The following is a 13,155-nucleotide window of genomic DNA, read 5'->3' on the forward strand; positions in this document are numbered from 1 at the left end:
ACTAACTATTTACTGATTCATCGAAATATACTACAGGAATATATTTCAGTGTTACTGTGCTGATATTAGCTCTTCTAATTTGTGGTAGAATATAAATTACCAACATTTGACACAGCCTCTTTCCACTTATCATATTTATGCTGATGCATATATGTTTGTGTATTTAGGTTGTTATCGTTTTGTGTTTCGTCATATTAGTGCAAATAGTAAGCAAAGATAAAAAGCCTTATTTTTTAAATTAACATATTTATTATAGGTCTGGCCCTGTGATAGACTGGCGACCTGTCCAGGGTGTTTCCTGCCTTCCGCGCAATGACTGCTGAGCTAGGCTCCAGCAGCCCCTGAAGGATAAGCGGCTTAGACAATTTGTGTGTGTATTATAAAACTGGTCAAATTCAAAGTTTTTATATGTAAATTAACAGTAAATTATTGGCTACTTTACTTATACAGCTGTTATGTAAGAACACAGGAGATCACTGTATTTTAATTACAGAGTATTACTGTGTGTACGGCAGAATGCAGCTGCTGTTGTTTACTGTTATTATCTGCTACAGTAAACTAGTGTGAAAGTAATGCTACTAGTAGTCAGAAAAATACTGTAATTTTACAGTGAAATTCTTTACAATGATAACATTCAGACTTCATGGCTGCTGCTACTGTTTTAACTATGCAAACTACTTTTTTTCCATTGATTGTTAGCTAGATTAGCAGTAAGTCTGGTACAACACTAAATAAGCAAACTTCAGACACCACTGCTGTCTTGGCAAGACTGACTATATTCAGGGACTATAAAGTGATTTTTCGCCTGATTACTCCTTTAACTGTCCATCCCTTTTGATACAAGTTAGCCCATTCTCAGTAATGTCCAATTGTGCTTCAGCTGATTTAGTGAAACTGGTCCACTGTACAGTATCATGTCACAGTAAATGTGTCATGCATCCCATTGCAGCACACTATTTTGCCAATAAAAATGAGCTGCCCTGCATCAGGATCCACATCCAGAATCTGAGGTAATGTGAGGTGGCTATTTATGCATTTATAATGCAGGAATAATACATGTATTATTAAGCATGTTTGTCCATGTTAAATTATGCTGGAAAGAGCCAAGACTGACATCATTACCAGGCTGTTATGCAGCTTACACAGTGTCACAAGGTGAAAGAAAGCAGAATACTGGTTAAATGCAAAGAGAATCCAATGATAAACGCATACTGGATGGAGGTCATGGACAGAGATTGTGATGTTAAATCCATCCTTGGTTGAGAAAAAGATTACAGTGTGTCCAAGTAGGCATTCTAATAGTATTAGCTACAGCATATCAACAAGGCATGCTAGCATGTTACTGCTAGCATGCTATTGCGTGATTGAAAATCTATTATAACCACTACTTGTATGGTTGTACGAACCACAAACCAGCTGGAAGGGGTTCTTCCCTCTATTTACTATGACTCAATTGTTTACTCACTTCAATTGTACAGCCAGTTAGCTCGCTGCAGATTAGCTTGTTGGCTTGTTAGCAGCCAAATTGCGAGATTACATGTAATTCTGCCCTGTCTCGCCCTTGCCAGGATGATAAAATGGATTGTACAACCACTCGAGGACATAAAGTCGCTGAACTGCTATCAAGTTGAAATTCGTACGAGTCAGGCTCAGTTTAGATCCGAACTGACTCTAATTTAAAACCTGCTGGAAGCTTTTCTGACACAGTGCGCCCTCCAGAACTGAGCCGGTGTATTTAAAACCCAGCTAAACGAAACAGAAACACAGTGGAACACAGACAGAAAATGAGTTCAAAAATAATAGGATATCCCTTTTGTACCCGATGGTGAGCCTGCCTTTAACAGTGCTTCAGACGCTTCACTTTCTTCAAAGCTCTGACTCTCTCTCTCCCTCTATCTCTGCATCTGTCCACCTGGCTCTTCCTCACGCAGAGCATCAAGAGGAACTACTCAGAGTTTCTGTCAGCCGCGAAGGGGTGAAGGAGAGAGAGAGGGAGGGAGAGAAAGAGGAAAATCAGTAGAAAGAAAGAAAGAAAGAGAGAGAAAGAGGGAGAAAAGTGAGAAAGAGTGGAAGAAAAGGAGGAGAGGGAAATAAAGAGGAGGAATTAAGTGAGCAAGAGAAAGAAACAGAGAGAGAGAGGAAAGGGAAAGAAGGAAAGAGGGAAAAAATGAATGAGAGACAGAAAACAGACAGGAAAGCAAAATGAGTAGAAAGAAACAAAGAGAAGAATAAAGTGAGCAAGAGAGAACGAAAAGAAAGCAAGAAAGCAAGAAAGAAAGAAAGAAGAGCAGGGCAAAATAAAAGGGAGGGGAACTACAACCCCAATTCCAAAAAAGTTGGGACGCTGTGTAAAATGTGAACGTAAACGTAAAATAGAAAAAAACTTCTGCTTTTCATCATCTACAGTACATAATGTCATTAAAAGATTTAGAGAATCTGGAGAAATCTCTGTATGCAAGAGACCAAGCCTAAAACTAATATTGGCTGGCTGTGATCTTTGGGCCCACAGGCGGCACTGCATTAAATACAGACATGATTCTGTAGTGGAAATCACTGCATGGGCTCAGGAGCACTTCCAGAAATCATTGTCTGTGAAAACAGTTCGCTGTACAATCCACATGTGCAAGTTAAAGCTGTATCATGCAAAGAAGATGCCATCTGTCAACACAATCCAGAAACGCCGCCGTCTGGGCCTGAGCTCATATAAAACGGACTGAGGTGAAATGGAAAAGTGTCCTGTGTTCTGATGAATTAAAATTTGAAATTCTTTTTGGAAATCATGGACACTGTGTCCTCCGGGCTAAAGACCCCTCAGCTTGTTATTAGCACACAGTTCAAAAGCCGGCACCCATGACGGTATAGGGGTGCATTAATGCACATGGTATGGGTTTCTTGCACATCTGTGAAGGCACCATTAATGCTGAACGAAATACACAGGCTTTGGCAACATACGCTGCCATCCAGACAACATCTCTTTCAGGGAAGGCTTTGCATATTTCAGCAAGACAATGCTAAACCACATACTGCATCCATCACAACAGCATGGCTTCGCAGAAGAAGAGTCCGGGTGCTGAACTGGCCTGCCTGCAGCCCAGACATTTTACCAATAGAAAACCTTTGGCGCATCATGAAATGAAAAATCTGGCAAAGAAGACCCAGAACTGTTGAGTAGCTAGAATCTTATATCAGACAAGAATGGGGCAACATTCCTCTCCCAAAACTCCAGCAATTGGTCTCCTGACTTCCCAGACATCTACAGACTGTTGTTTACAGAAGAGGGGAGGCTACACAATGGTAGACATGGCCCTGTCCCAACTTTTTTGAGATGCATTGCTGCCATCAAGTTTTAAATGAGTTAATGTTTTTCATGCATTGCAAAATTGTCTGATATGATCTGATATGTGTTCTATGTTCTATTGTGAATAAAATATGGTTCTATAAGATTTGCAAACCATTGCATTCTGTTTTTATTTACATTTATTTATATTTTACACAGCATCCCATTTTTTGTAATTGGGGTTGTAAATGAGAGAGAGAGAAAGAGGGAGAAAGTGAGAAAGAGGAAAAGAAAAAGAAGCAGAAACAGAGAGAGAGGGGAAACAAGGAGAAAAAAGAAGAAAGATGAGAGACAGAAATGGAGAAAGAAAGAAGAAAAAGCTGAAATAAAGACAGGAAAAAGGTGAGTGAGAGAGAAAGAGAAAGAGACAGAATTAGAGAGAGAAAGGAAAGAAAAGAAGGGAAAATAAGTGAGAGACAGAAAGAGAGAGTGAGAGAGAGAGAGAGAAAAAGAAAAGGTAGAAATAAAGACAAGGGAAAAATTAAGTGAGAGAGAAACAGACAGAATGAGAGAGAGATGAAAGTAAAAAAGGAAGAAAGGAAAAGGAGAAAGGAGATAAAAAGGAAGGCAAAGTTGGGTGAGGGACAGAGAAAAAGGGAAAACGAATGAGAGAGAGGGGATGTGAGGGAGAGAGTAAAGGAAATGGAAGAAGTAAAAGAAAAGGGAGTGAGAGAAAAAGAGCGAGAGAGAGAAAAAAAGGTTTATGGGGAAAAGTGAGCGAGAGACAGAAATGGACAGAGAGGGGAGGAAAGAAAAAGGAGGCAAGAGAAATAGAATATAAAGGAGGGAAAAGGTGGGTGTGAGAGATAAAGAGAGGGAGAGAATGTGTAGAACAAGGACAAGGAGAAGGAGAGGAATGAAAGTGGTGATGCGAGTGAGTGAGTGAGTGAGTGAGAGAGTGAAGAGGAGATCAATCTGCTATCCATCTAAAACTCCATCTATAATGAACAAATGTCAGGATGGGAGTAAATGTGTGTGCGTCTGTGTGTGTGTGTGTGTGTGTGTGTGTGTACGCTGTATTGAACTGACTTGAACTTTCACATGAATAAAGTATTACTATTACATCAATACAATTCTGCCTTTCAGTTTGTTTATTTACAGTTTGGCAGTAATTGTGTAGATGTAATATATTTTCTTATTTCTGAATTGATGCACACATTTTAGATGCAAAGCATTTAAAAGGCACCCAGCTTGTAACTCACTCACTCACCTTTCTCAGGCTGCAGATTCTCCACAAGGGGGAGCTATTAGCACTAAAACAGTTTTTGTCGCTTCAGAAGAGCAGTGTTTCTCATCACTGACACTGTGTGTCCTTGTTAATGTATGTATGCATGTGAGTGCTCTTACTCTGGGTTTCCATAGCCAACACACTGCAGGTGAAACTTCTCTCCCTCTCTGGGCAGATCACTCTCAGGCTTGATCGTCACACTCGGAGTGACTTGAAAAAAAAACAGAAACATATAGAAACAGAAACACATTTTTTTATACTCTTACTGTTTAACCAATTTTCAAATCTCTATTGTTTATCAGCAGTGAACAGTAAGATGTGGTCCTAAAGAATGACACTTCTCCTGTTGTGTCCTGTTGAATTTGATTTTGAAAAGCAATTTGAAACCTTGAGTTGTTCCAACAAAATGGTCCTTATTTTATAAAGCACTTTCATAAAAGCTCCATGGTTCATTTGTTTAAAACGAAAAAGAGTGTAACTATTTTTTTGGCTACTGAGGTTAAGATTAAGAGTTTTAAAGTTTAGGCTTAGAATATTCATAGTACAGTATGGAAGTATTGTACATCCGGTTAAACTGTTTAAAGCTATTTATCTGGACAAAAAGTGTGACTTTGCTTGTAATAACACCATACAACAATCAAATAAATACAAAAAATATTAATGGGTTAAAAAGTAACAGGAATTATTGACTAGTTACATCAGGTATTGGATATTAACTACAATTAACACAGGAATTTCTAGAGGAGAGGTTTGAAAATGGATAAACGGAAATATTTACATACATAAAATACTAATCATCCAACATCAGTACCTGACCTTGCTAATGCTCTTGTGAATGAATGCAATCAAATCCTCACAGCAGTGTTCCAACATCTAGTGTAAAGCCTTCCCAGAATAGTAGAGGGTGAACAAACTCCCCATTAATACCCTTCATTTCAGAAGAAACACTGGACAAACAGTTGTCTTCAAACTTTTGGACATATAATGTATGCAAGAGCCCAGGTCCTGATAAAGTATAAAAACAAATGCGTGTGCATGTGTGTGTGTGTCTTACACAGTATGCTGAGAGGCTGTTCTGTCCTCTTGTCTCCGTTGGAGATGGATGGGTGGTCTACAGCGCAGGCGATCATAGCATTGTTGTCGTCCCTGGTTACAAGCAGCGTTAGAACACTGGTCACTGTGTAGGTTGGCTCATTAGGGTTCGACTCCACCACATCAGGACGGCCTTCACACCCACACGCACACACATAGACATGAAAAATTACACTGGATTCTCTACATAGTGTGGACACATAATCATTGTCCTAATAAAAACTCATGTTTCGGTAAAACAATAATATTCTAGCCAAAAAAAACGTTCTGTTAACATCTCTTAATGTAACTGTGCTCGGTTCACTTCAAATTCACTTCCATTCACCATAAGATGTTTACACAATGTGAAGGACAGCTGAATCCTTTCTATCTCCTTCTCTAAGTGCATTCCAATTGCCTTTTTAGCTCCCTGCAAAGTCGACTACCCAGAGTATTCAGATATTTTAAGGGCAATCCCAAACCACAGGGAGTGAAAATGAGAATGTCAACCTGATTAAAGAGAAGTGAACAACGGTTTATCACTTCACAAGAAAGTTTACCCATCAGTTACTGGATTTTCTTGAAGAGTAGTGTTGCTTTATGTTTGATGATGATGATGATGCAGGGCACTCCGAAGCTGACATCTCATGCCCAGTGTGTGGAGAATATAAGGGTACTGCTACTGCTGTAGAATGAAGTGCAGCCTCTGTCTCTGGTCCACCCTGGCTCCGCCCATTTGTCATTGCTGTCACCTGTGTCTAGTCTATAGTGCCTCCCTGTATTCATTGTATGCTGCTGTGTCTTTTTAGCTGTCTACGTTTATCGTTACTTTCCATTTATCTCCACTGTTGGCTCGTTCTACAGTGAAAAAAGTGATTTACTCAATCTACTTCAGTCAAATGTGTACATCATTTCCACATGAATAAAATGTATTAGAGCAACACTATTGTGTCTTTCAGTTTACTTACCTTTGGGTAAGTAATATGAGTGTATGCAGTGTCTGCTGGTCTGTATTTGTCTATCCATAACTTTTATACTTAAGAGATACATTTACCTCACTTAAGTGCATTGTATCGAACATCTTAGGTAGTCTTTTTATTATGGGTTATTCATAAATGTTTTACAGCATTGTGTATTTTAACACTGAAATGAAACTGAAGCTTAATTTAGCCTTAAGTATTTTTTTCACTTTCCACAAGTATCTCCCTGGAGTGATTTTCTGCAGCTCTCTTAAGATTAAGAGGACTGTAAGTGGAAATGTACAAAATACACTTAAGATATTTCATGCAAGTGGCCACAAGACTTTAATGAACAGAATTCCCACATGTATCGTCTCCTCGCCTGCTATCACCTGTACAGCAGCTGGTGTTCTCTAGTGGTGTTAGCAGGTTTTCTTACAATATGGGTGATATATGTGTGAGTGTGTAGGTGTGAGAGTGTGTGTGTGTGAGAGTGTGCGTACCCTCCAGCTTCTCGGCTCCTCTGTACCAGTGCAGCTGAGCAGGTGGTTTACTGCCTGTACTGCTGCAGGTCAGAGTTACACTCCCCCCCTCTGGCACCGCATCTTCAAACCCTGATATCACCGGCTTACCAGGAACACCTGAGAGAGAGAGAGAGGGAGAGAGAGAGAGAGAGAGAGAGAGAGAGAGAGAGAGAGAGAGGGGTACAGGGAGGAGAGAGACAGAGAGAGGCAGAGAAAGAAGCGATAAATATATATAAAGGGAGATAGCGAGAGTGAGTGATACAACGAGAGAAACAGAGAGAGAGTGGGGATGAGGGACAGCAAGAGGGAAAGAGAAAAAGAATGGAGAGAAATATATAAACAAAGAGAAAGAAATGTGGGAGAGAGAGATGTAAAGATAGAGGGAGAAGGGTGGGTGAGAGATATAAACAGAACAGAGAGAGATAAATAGGGAAGAAAAATATATAAATAGAGGGGAAAGAGTAATAAAGAGGGAAGAGAGATGGGGTAAGAGAAAGAGAAAAAGGGAGACGAGAGAGATAAAGAGGGAAGAGAGATATAAAGATACAAGAGGAGAGAAAGTGGGTGAGAGGGAGATATATAAAACGAGGGGAGAGAGATATAAACAGGGGGAAAGAGAAATAAGGAGGGGAAAGATGTACACATATACAGATACAGGGGTGAGAAAGAGATTTAAACAGAGGAGAGAGAAAAGATCGGAGAGAGAGATATAAAGATACAGGAAGAGAGAAAGGGGGTGGGAGAGAGACAGATATAAAGAGAGGGAAAAGAGAAATAAAGACAGCAGAGAGTTAAATAAAGATGTGGGGGGTGAGAAAGATATAAACACAGGAGAGAGGGAGATAAAGAAGGGAAAGAAAGATAAAGATACAGGAAGAGAGAGAAGGGGAGAGAGATAAAGAGGGGAGAGAGATAAAAGATACAGGAGATTGAGAGAGCGATTTAAACAGAGAAGGAGAGAGAGACAAAAATATAGAGAAAGTAAAAGAGAAAGAGAAACATAAAGGGAAGAGAGAGAGAAACAGGCGGCAGACAGAAAGAGAAAGCAGGAGAGAGAGCATGGGAGAACAGAGGAGGCGGTCAGAAAGAGGAAACAGGATAGAGAGAGAGAGAGAGAGAGAGAGAGAGAGAAACAGAGGTGGCAGACAGAAAGAGGACACAGAGGAGAGGGGAAAACAGAGGAGAAAGAGAGAGAGACAGAAAAAGAGGGAGGAGAAAAACAGAGATGGTCAGAAAGAGGAAACAGGAGAGAGAGAGAGAGAAAGAGAGAGAGAGAGAAATAAAGGTAGCAGACAGAAAGAGGAAACAGAGGAGAGGGGAAAACAGAGGAAAGAGAGAAAGAGAGAGGAGAAAAACAGAGGAGGTGGTCAGAAAGAGGAAACAAGAGAAAGAAAGAGAGAGAGAGAGAGAGAGAGAATGAGGTGACAGACAGAAAGAGGAAACAGAGGAGAAAGAGAGAGAGAGAGAGATTGAGAGAGAGAGGAAGAGAATAAGAGAGAGAGAGATTGATAATTGACAATCATGTACTTACGATCTAATCAAGACCTAATTAGAGTGTTTACTCCAGATCCACAGAATCTAACAGAGCAGCTGCGGCCAACATGCACACACACACACACACACACACACACACACACACACACTACTGTTCAACAGTTTAGAATCACTTATCAATGAATGACTTTTGTCCTTTTATACACACTAATAACTAACAAAACAGCAGTGATAAAAGAGCTTTAAAATTTTTTTTAAAAAGTTATTTTTAGATGTTTTTAGATTCATTTTTATTCGCAGTTTTTTATCTTTGTACTTCATATCTTTGCTGCACAGGACTATTAAAATTATTTTATCCATTTGTCTTCAGCCACATTGCAATTTAATATTATTGAAGACAGTAATTCCAAACTATTGAACGGTAGTGTACACACATGTATGTACATACCCAGCACGGTGACGGTGGCGCGTGCAGTCCGTACAGGCATGGTGAAGATGGAGCAGGTGTATTCTCCATCATCTGACAGCTGCACGTCCGAGATGGTGATTGACAGTTCTGTGGGCGTGGACTTGTGCAGCTGGATCCGGTTATCTCTGAGAGCTGAGAGACAGAAGAAAGGAAAGAGAGAAAGAAAGGGATGAGGAAGGCTGTCATTGGGGAAGATGGAACTTTTTTGGAACTTATTTCTGCCTCAAATCTTTGTGTCTTCAGACTGTACCTCTGGCTAATGAGTTTTAGACTTGAGAAAGTAGTAGTTAGTTCATCATACAGTGATGCTGAAAATGAATAAAGCATGGAGACAACAAATACTCCACTCACTGAGCTGGAAGAAAAGCAATTATCCTATGATGCAGACACAGTAAATGTGTGTGTGGGTGTGTGTGTGAGTGTGTGTTTGGGGGGGGGTGGCGTGCTCGTTTTCATACAAATTCATAGTAAAAATGTCCAGACTTTGTTAGGACAAAAGAGAAAATTTTGTACCAACAAAATTGTCCTGACTTTGTGAAGTGCCTTTTATTAGAAATGCATGTTTCATTGTTTAAAACTGAAAGAGGAGCATTTGGTTAGGGCTAAATTAAATTAACTTACATATCTCCCATGGCACGCACACACGCATACACACACACACACACGTGTACATATATATATATATATGTGTGTATGGGATGTATTATTAGTACATATAGCTACTTACATATATAATACATATAAGACTTCTTATTATTGCACATATGCACATATGGGACATATTGTGACATGTATTTATATAATATATATGGGACATTATTACATATAGGTACTCATATGTGCAGTTTATATTATTAGGTACCACTTTAGTTAACCCTCTTGTATTAATTTAAAACCTTAAAATGTATTCATAATCTGTTATAACACATTAATAAAAGGGCTACAGTCAGCTTTTCTATGTGATGAATATGAATATCTGATGAAGCTGACAGGTTTAGTGCTGACTGAGGGAGAAAACAAAGATAAATAACCAACAATATCTGAGCAACATTATAGATAAATGTGGGCTCACTGTTTGACAAGCAACAGGTCACAGTTGCCTTTCTGTTCATGTGACATAGCTGCTTATTAATTATTTTAAAGGTGTTTAAAAACCCTACATAAGAGCAGTCTTATTGAAAAGTAGTATCTATTATTGTTATTACATATAGGTACTTACATGTATATAGATACACATGGAAATCATTGCATATTATATAATACAGTAATATATGTATGACATCATGCTCTAACATGGCATAAAAAGAAACCTGTGTGCATGAGTGTGAGTGCAGCTGCGGCTGTGAGAGGGTGTAATCTTGTGAAAGTGTGTGTGTATGTGTGTGTGTGTGTGTGTGTGTGTGTGTGTTGTCTTCATGGTTTATCAGTAAATGAAGGTCAGTTAATTTGTCTTCATAAGGCACTGTTTTCCACTGACCTCCAATCTGTTACATCTACTCTCTCTCTCCCTCTCTCTCTCCTCCCCATGTCTAATCGCCCACTCTCCATCTCTAACTATCCCTCTCTGTAATCTTCCCTCCGTCCCTTCATGCTACTCCCCCACAACATCTGAAGTCCTGCCCTCAAACTCAGATCAGTCTTCTTTAATACAGAGGGAATGATTTAGCTGGAGAGGTGATTTAATAGATTCAGAAGGAGCAAAAGGAAATGTGTCTGAATATTTTTAGCATCTGATCCTCCCTCAAATGCAAAAAAAAGCAAAAAAGTCCCCAAAACTGTACGTGCATTAGAAAGTTTGTGTATGTGTGTGTGTGTGTGTGTGTGTGTGTGTGTGTGTGTGTGTATGTTTTCCTCCTCTTTTATTGACCTCTCTCCTCCTTTTAGTGGATCACTTGCTCTCTTGCTCTGCACACTTTCTCTCACTCAGTCCTTCATTTAATGCACCTTTTTCTGCCTTCTGCTCTTCCCCCCAGCTTAGACTGCTCTCTCTCTCTCTCTCTCTCCCGGTTTATTCATACATTCTTACGCTTTCTCCTTGAAACAGGTCTTTCTCCATCTTTCTCCTTAGTCTTTCTGAGTATATCTGTCCATCCGTTCATCTACCTCTCCATCTGTGAATTCATTAACCTCTCTCCACCCATCACTATTTCTGTCACATTTTTTCTTCATTCATCCCATTCAACCATTCATCCATCTATCTCTCTCCACCCATTAACCTGCTTCTCTCTGAAATAGTCTGATATGCCTTTATCCATCCATCCAGTCAACCAATCCCTCCATCCAATCCATTCATCTATCTATCCATCCATTTGTCTGTTTCTCTCACCTCTCTTCTCTTCAAAGTAGAGAGCTTGTTGAGCATTTATCTATCCACCTATCTGTCCACCCATCCATTCATCTATATGCTGGTTTCTCTCATCTCTCTCTTCTCCAAAGTAGAGAACCTGTCCATCTATCCCTCCACCCACCCATCTATCCATTCCTCTATCCATCCAACCATATCTCATCCCAATCTGCTTGTTTTTCTCACATCTCAACGACATAATCTCTGCCCATCCAGCTATAACCCCCCAACCATATATCTATCCCTCCACCCACCCATCCATTAATATATCCATATACATATGTTTTTCATTTGTTTTGAAATTGCCAGGTATATATTGTTTCCAATGCTGAATGGAGCAGTAGAAATGGCCCAAAGTTACTTAGAATAAATGATTTCTCCACTAGCTTCCATTAAAAGTTTTCCATCCATCCATCCATTCATCCATATATCTACCTATATGTCCATCCATATTTCCACCCATCCATGTATTCATATATTCATCCAGCCATGTATTACTTATTTTCACTTATTTTCAACAAAACATCATCTGCACAGGGTGCCCAAACTTTTGCACAACTCTATATAAATGTTTTCACCAGTCAAATTACAATATAAAATGTGGCCTGTGCAAAAGTTATGGCACATTTTTATTTTTGTTTTATTATTTTTTTGGTAGTAAAATGCCATGTTTACATTTGCTCGCTGTAGAGCATGTTAACTTGTTTTCATTTAGAAAATCAACAAAATGTCATTTTGATGAGAGATATTCAAATGTTTGCATACGACTGCAGCTGTATTCAACTACATTCATCCATCCATCCATTTATCCACATGTCCATATATCCGTTCATCCATGTATCCACTTATCCATCCATACATACATATATTCATCCATCTACCCAGCCGCCCTTTTCTCTCACCTCTCTTTTCTCCAAAGTATAGAGTCTGCTGTGCAGTGTTGGACCACTGCAGTGAGGAGTTATCGCTCTCTGCCACACGGCAGGTCAGGGTCACCGTGCCCCCTACAGCCACTGTCTCATCTGAAGTCACCGGCTGGAATGGATCTTCATCATCTAAAGGGACAGAAACACAATATCATCATTGTCATAATCATTATCAGAATGAAAGAATGTTTCAGATGTGGAGAACGTCAGTAAATAAACCAATCCTTCACAAGCAGACGCCCACACAATGGGACACAAGAATAGTGGCTCTTCAAGTTTATAAAGAAGGCTTTAAAAGTCTAAATACAAACACACACATGTGTGTGTGGGTGTATGTAAAGCATTTGTGTGTACACGCATGCTTATTTGTTTGTGTCTAGCACACAGATGTGACCTCTGCATTAAGCACAGCGGTTGTGTAGCCCAGGGCAAAGCCTGATCTATTTTAAATAGCGAGCATTATTCAGCCTACAATCGATGGCCTATTGTCCATCCTGAAGCCGCCCAAACGCTTGCAAAACGAGGGATAAATTCAGGATAAGCATCATTTAACCCCTTAAAGTGCACATTTCAATGCCTCACTCATAACTATGTAGCTTTCCTATCAATTTCATAGAAATATTATGACTAACGTTATTAACTTTATAATAAGCCTATGTTTTAAAAGCTATACGCTCTATTGTAGCGTACGGTGAGTTACCACAAGACAATTTTCACAGCATTCTGTCCATAAAAAAGCAAAACACACTTATAATAGAAGCCAATGGACTGTTGCTCCCATATAGACACGGAAAAGAGTTAAG

The 13,155-nt window shown here is 39.5% G+C and overlaps 1 protein-coding gene across 4 annotated transcripts in view; it reads right to left on the bottom strand.

The window, feature by feature from the left end:
- cadm3 (cell adhesion molecule 3) overlaps positions 1-13,155 on the bottom strand; it is a 154,582-nt gene that overhangs the window by 31,811 nt on the left and 109,616 nt on the right. For all 4 annotated transcript variants that reach the window (XM_036563627.1, XM_036563628.1, XM_036563630.1 and 1 more), the window contains exons 3-7: positions 12,329-12,481; positions 9,062-9,214; positions 7,099-7,236; positions 5,620-5,790; positions 4,685-4,775 (exon numbers count right to left, since the gene is read on the bottom strand). In XM_036563627.1, the coding sequence (XP_036419520.1) occupies positions 4,685-4,775; positions 5,620-5,790; positions 7,099-7,236; positions 9,062-9,214; positions 12,329-12,481 (706 nt within the window). The remainder of the gene's footprint in view (positions 1-4,684; positions 4,776-5,619; positions 5,791-7,098; positions 7,237-9,061; positions 9,215-12,328; positions 12,482-13,155) is intronic.

The sequence above is a fragment of the Colossoma macropomum genome, unplaced genomic scaffold (genome assembly GCF_904425465.1).
Source record: "Colossoma macropomum unplaced genomic scaffold, Colossoma_macropomum, whole genome shotgun sequence".
In the NCBI taxonomy this organism is placed as follows: Eukaryota; Metazoa; Chordata; class Actinopteri; order Characiformes; family Serrasalmidae; genus Colossoma; species Colossoma macropomum.